The 4,376-nt window shown below is 47.8% G+C and overlaps 1 protein-coding gene across 1 annotated transcript; it reads right to left on the bottom strand.

The window, feature by feature from the left end:
• Positions 1 to 3,963: 3,963 nt before the first annotated feature.
• On the bottom strand, positions 3,964 to 4,376 carry LOC138842578 (cytochrome c oxidase subunit 6C-like). The gene is given in 2 exon segments (XM_070045049.1): positions 3,964 to 4,169; positions 4,171 to 4,376. Coding segments are annotated over 2 exon segments (225 nt in total). The 5' UTR covers positions 4,311 to 4,376; the 3' UTR covers positions 3,964 to 4,084.

The following is a 4,376-nucleotide window of genomic DNA, read 5'->3' on the forward strand; positions in this document are numbered from 1 at the left end:
CCAGTTTGCCACTGTCATGAATATGGCACTGCTGTGGCCTTTCTTGTATGTGCCTGTCGGTGCAGGCAGACGACTTGGTTAGATACTTACCGGGAGTGGACCTGGTAGGGGGTAGGAGGTGGGTGTGCTCAGCTGTAGTGGACGCTGCCTGTTCTGGTGACCTTGGCTGCTGAGACGATTTCCCCCTGCTTTATCGTATGTGTTTTGTGGGCCATGAATTCGGGCAGGTGGGGAGGTGACTAAGGTCACTGAGGGTCGGCGTCACGTGGTCTGGGGGCTCCCCCTCATGGCTAGTGCACGTTGGGACAGCTGTGAGGCTGGGACCGTTGGGTTCCTCAGAGAGGCCTCTCCCCACCTGGCAATCTTGGGGCTGTCGACGTGGCAGCCGCCCTTCCCCTCCCCTCCCCCGACCCCGGAGCGAGTGGTCAAGACCCAGGCAGAAATCTGCCAGCTGCTTCTGGCGGAAGTTACAAGTTGCAAGTCACGCTTTGGGCATCACCTCTGCCACGTAAGTCCCTGTGTCCCTGCGGCTCAGATACCCGGGATGGAGGGTGAGCCCTCGCCCCCGCCACGTCCGCCACATCCACGGGGGAAGCAGCAGAGGGCTTGTGGCTCCTGTGATTTACCGCACAGCCTGACACTTTCTTTTTTTTCTTTTTATAAATTTATTTATTTATTTATTTTTGGCTGTGTTGGGTCTTCATCGCTGCATGTGGGCTTTCTCTAGTTGCGGCGAGTGGGGGCTACTCTTCGTTGCGGAGCACGGGCACGTGAACTTCAGTAGTTGTGGCTCACGGGCTCACTAGTTGTGGCTCAGTAGTTGTTGCTCCGCGGCATGTGGGATCTTCCCGGACCAGGGTTCGAACCCGTGTCCCCTGCATTGGCAGGAGGATTCTTAACCACTGTGCCACCAGGGAAGCCCCCTGATACTTTCTTAAAGTGGTCTTGGGAGGTCTCCGGGAGTTCGAAGGCAGCCAGGGAGCGGGGGAGAAGCCCTTCCTGACGCTGACGCTGGGGGACAGAACGACCTCTGCTCCAGCCCCTTGAGGCTGGGCGTCCTGTGACTTGCGCTGCTGATGTCCCCACACCGGCCGTGGGCCAGCAGCTGTGTTCTGTCAGGGCACCTCTGCGACTTTTTACGAGCTGACTGGTTTTGATGTCCCCAACTCCCTGTTGCTGCTTCCTGTGTTAGGGTCTTATCTTTCAAGTGGCCCAGGAATCCAGCATCTGGCTGGGATCACAGTGATGGGGCCCAGCCGGGATGATCACGGAGACGGGGGCAAATCTGGTGCTGATGAAAACAGCCTTCTTGCCTCTGCCGGGCTGGCTCTGACATTTCTGCTGCGGCAGTAGTTTCACTGCCAAGATCTTCACTGGAAGATCAATCTGGGATGTTTGATCCAGGATACATAACTGACCAGGGACGCTGGGGCCTTGCTTGCCTCCTATCATTGGAATGCTCCTTGTTTTCAGGCCTCTTCATGGACAGGGTTAGGAAATTATTATTTTTTTAAGATAAAATGAGTTTTATATGATTACATACTTGAATTTCCAACTCAAATCGAAAACTATAGGCTTTTTATGTCACCTTATCTATCATCCATTGGTTTCTCCTTTCTTCCACACCGAAAATCCCAGTTCCCCATGACACTAACGCAACTGCTCATCTGCCAACACTATGATATGAAAATAGCTTAATTGTTTCTTCGGCAGTTCTTTTTGTCCTAGGTAATAGCCCATTATGGAGAGACAGTCAGATTACCATGTTTTAAAATTACTTACAAGTGTTCCTCTCCCTTTGGCAATGCCACTAACATGATAGCGACTTAGGTTCATTGTTTCACTTTATTCTTATTTGGGGACTGATTTTTTAAATTTAATTTTGTTTCATAGTTATGGAAAAATTTTCATGGTTTCTGACACAAATCTACAAAGGAAAGTTTATTTGGAGAAGTTGCCATCTTTGGTAGATGGAAGTAGCCGTACTACACACAGCCCTCCCCACTGTTATATAGCCTGGAGGTCATTTCATGCTGGCAGTGGAGACGGTCTTCATTCCTGTTTTTAATTGGACAGTACTCGTCGTGTGGCTGCATCATAGCTCATTCAACCGTCACCTGACTGATGTGCACTTAGATTGTTTCCAGTCTTTTGCTTTTACAAACGGCGCTGCAGTGAAAATCCTTGTACATTCTCTTTTTCTTATTTTTGCCAATACAGCCTTAGGGTCAATTCCTAGAAGTCAAATTGCTGGGTCAAAGGATAAATGTACGTTTTCTGGTAGATATCACCAAATTGCCCCGTATGGGGTTGTGCTGCTTTGTATTCCCCAACTGTTTCTCCACAGTCTCACCGACAGAGTATGTTACTGCATTTTTGGACTTTGCCCATCTCAGAGGTGAGAAATACTATCTCAGTGAAGTTGCTAATTTGCTAATGTCATTTTTTTTTTACCACTGAAATTAGAATAAAGAGGTAAGAAATGTTTCGTCTAGATAATATTCTCTTTAGTTTAGCATTATAGTCATCACAGGTACAAGGGCTACATCCAGGCTTCACTAGCCTGTGGCTACAATATTAAGTCTCATTAACTTTTAATGCCCAAATTACAATAATTTGAGGTTCCCTAAATATAGCTTAAAAGGGACATAGCTATCCATATGTCTCCCAGTTGTTCTGGGGAGTCTCCAAAGGGGACCTTGAAGGCAGCCACCAACCAGCCTCTTTGCTGCAGTCACCAAGCTGGCTGCTGGCCTGCTCCCTCCCCTGCTGTGCAGCTCCTGCCGGTGCAGGGTCCTGGGGTGCGATGATGCATCAGTGGTGGCTGCTGTGAGGACACCAGTGCTGACCACTTCCCCTCCCCCACCCCCGCCTGACCACGAGACAGTGCTAGGACACCGGAAGGGCTGCCCCCAACACTGTGCTGGACTATCTCCTGACTCCTCCCCTAATTTCTACTGTTCTCCTAAAGTATCTCCGGAAGACCTCAGTCTGCTTTTGGCCGCTGATTCTTGTCCAGAATCTTATGGAGATTTTCACGAAAAGGGATCCTTCCTTGGATGGTTCAAACCCCATCCAAGGGGCCTTCCTCTACTCTATAACGCAAACGCATACGTGCATATGGATGACGCAAGCAGATACGGAAACATGGGTTAGGGCATCATCTCCATTCACAGCATCTGGTCAGCCCCAAACGTCCTGTCCCACAGGCACCTCCACGCATCTCACGAGCACATGGCAGAATACACAAGTAGCTGGCTCTGGCTTATAACAGGAAGGCAGGAACTACTGATGGAAAACCAACTTACATCAGTTTAAAAGGCAAAACAACTGACAAAGTGGACAAAATTACTGGAAAGTACATTTAAATACAGATCACTCTGAAGTGCACCAACATTAACAATTACGAATACTAGTGATTCAAGGCTTCCCTGGTGGCGCAGTGGTTGAGAGTCCGCCTGCCGATGCAGGGGACGCGGGTTCGTGCCCCGGTCTGGGGGGATCCCGCGTGCCGCGGAGCGGCTGGGCCCGTGAGCCATGGCCGCTGAGCCTGCGCGTCCGGAGCCTGTGCTCCGCAACGGGAGAGGCCACAGCGGTGAGAGGCCCGCGTACCGAAAAAAAAAAAAAAAAAAAAAAGAATACTAGCGATTCAAAAGTTTCATTTTGATCAATATTCTTTCGGAGATTTACTTAGAACCAGAGAGGAAATTTTAAATTCATGGAAAACACTGTTAAGCAAGCAGAATTAGGAAAAACATGCCGCACTTGGGAAACAATTTTCTTAAAAAATACATGAAATTCACAGGACTCGTAAACATTATGAATCTCAACCAAACACTCCTACATTTTTCAGAAACAAATCACGGTAAGTGAAAAAAATGCTTAAAGGTTCATAAAGGGTTGCTAGAATTTTTTTGTTTGCATTTACTATTTACTGCTGTTTTTTTTGTTGTTGTTGTTAATCGTTTATTTATCATGAGAAACTATTCCTTAGTCCAGATATTAGTAGTTCATAGTTCAGGAACACAGGTAAGTGACAAACTTCCATGGAACTCAACCCGAAGAAATTCTTTATATTCCAAAATCACTTTGCGCTCTGAAAGATACCAGCCTTCCTCATCTCCTCAAAATCTTTTACGGAATCAGAATTTCTGTAGAAATCTGCATGTCTTCTTTCTTGGTTCAGCCACAGCAAACTTATAGAAAGCTGCAACTCCCAAGGAGACAACGAATGCTCCAACAATATGAAATCGCAGACGCTTGGCCAGAAGGCCACGCATCTGAGGTTTTGTCAAAGAACTGGAAGCCATGGTAGTTCTTCTCCTTGACAGCTCAACAACGACGTCCTTGGAGAAATCTGCTGGTTTTTTTTCTTT

This window comes from Globicephala melas, chromosome 2 (genome assembly GCF_963455315.2).
Source record: "Globicephala melas chromosome 2, mGloMel1.2, whole genome shotgun sequence".
Classification (NCBI taxonomy): domain Eukaryota; kingdom Metazoa; phylum Chordata; class Mammalia; order Artiodactyla; family Delphinidae; genus Globicephala; species Globicephala melas.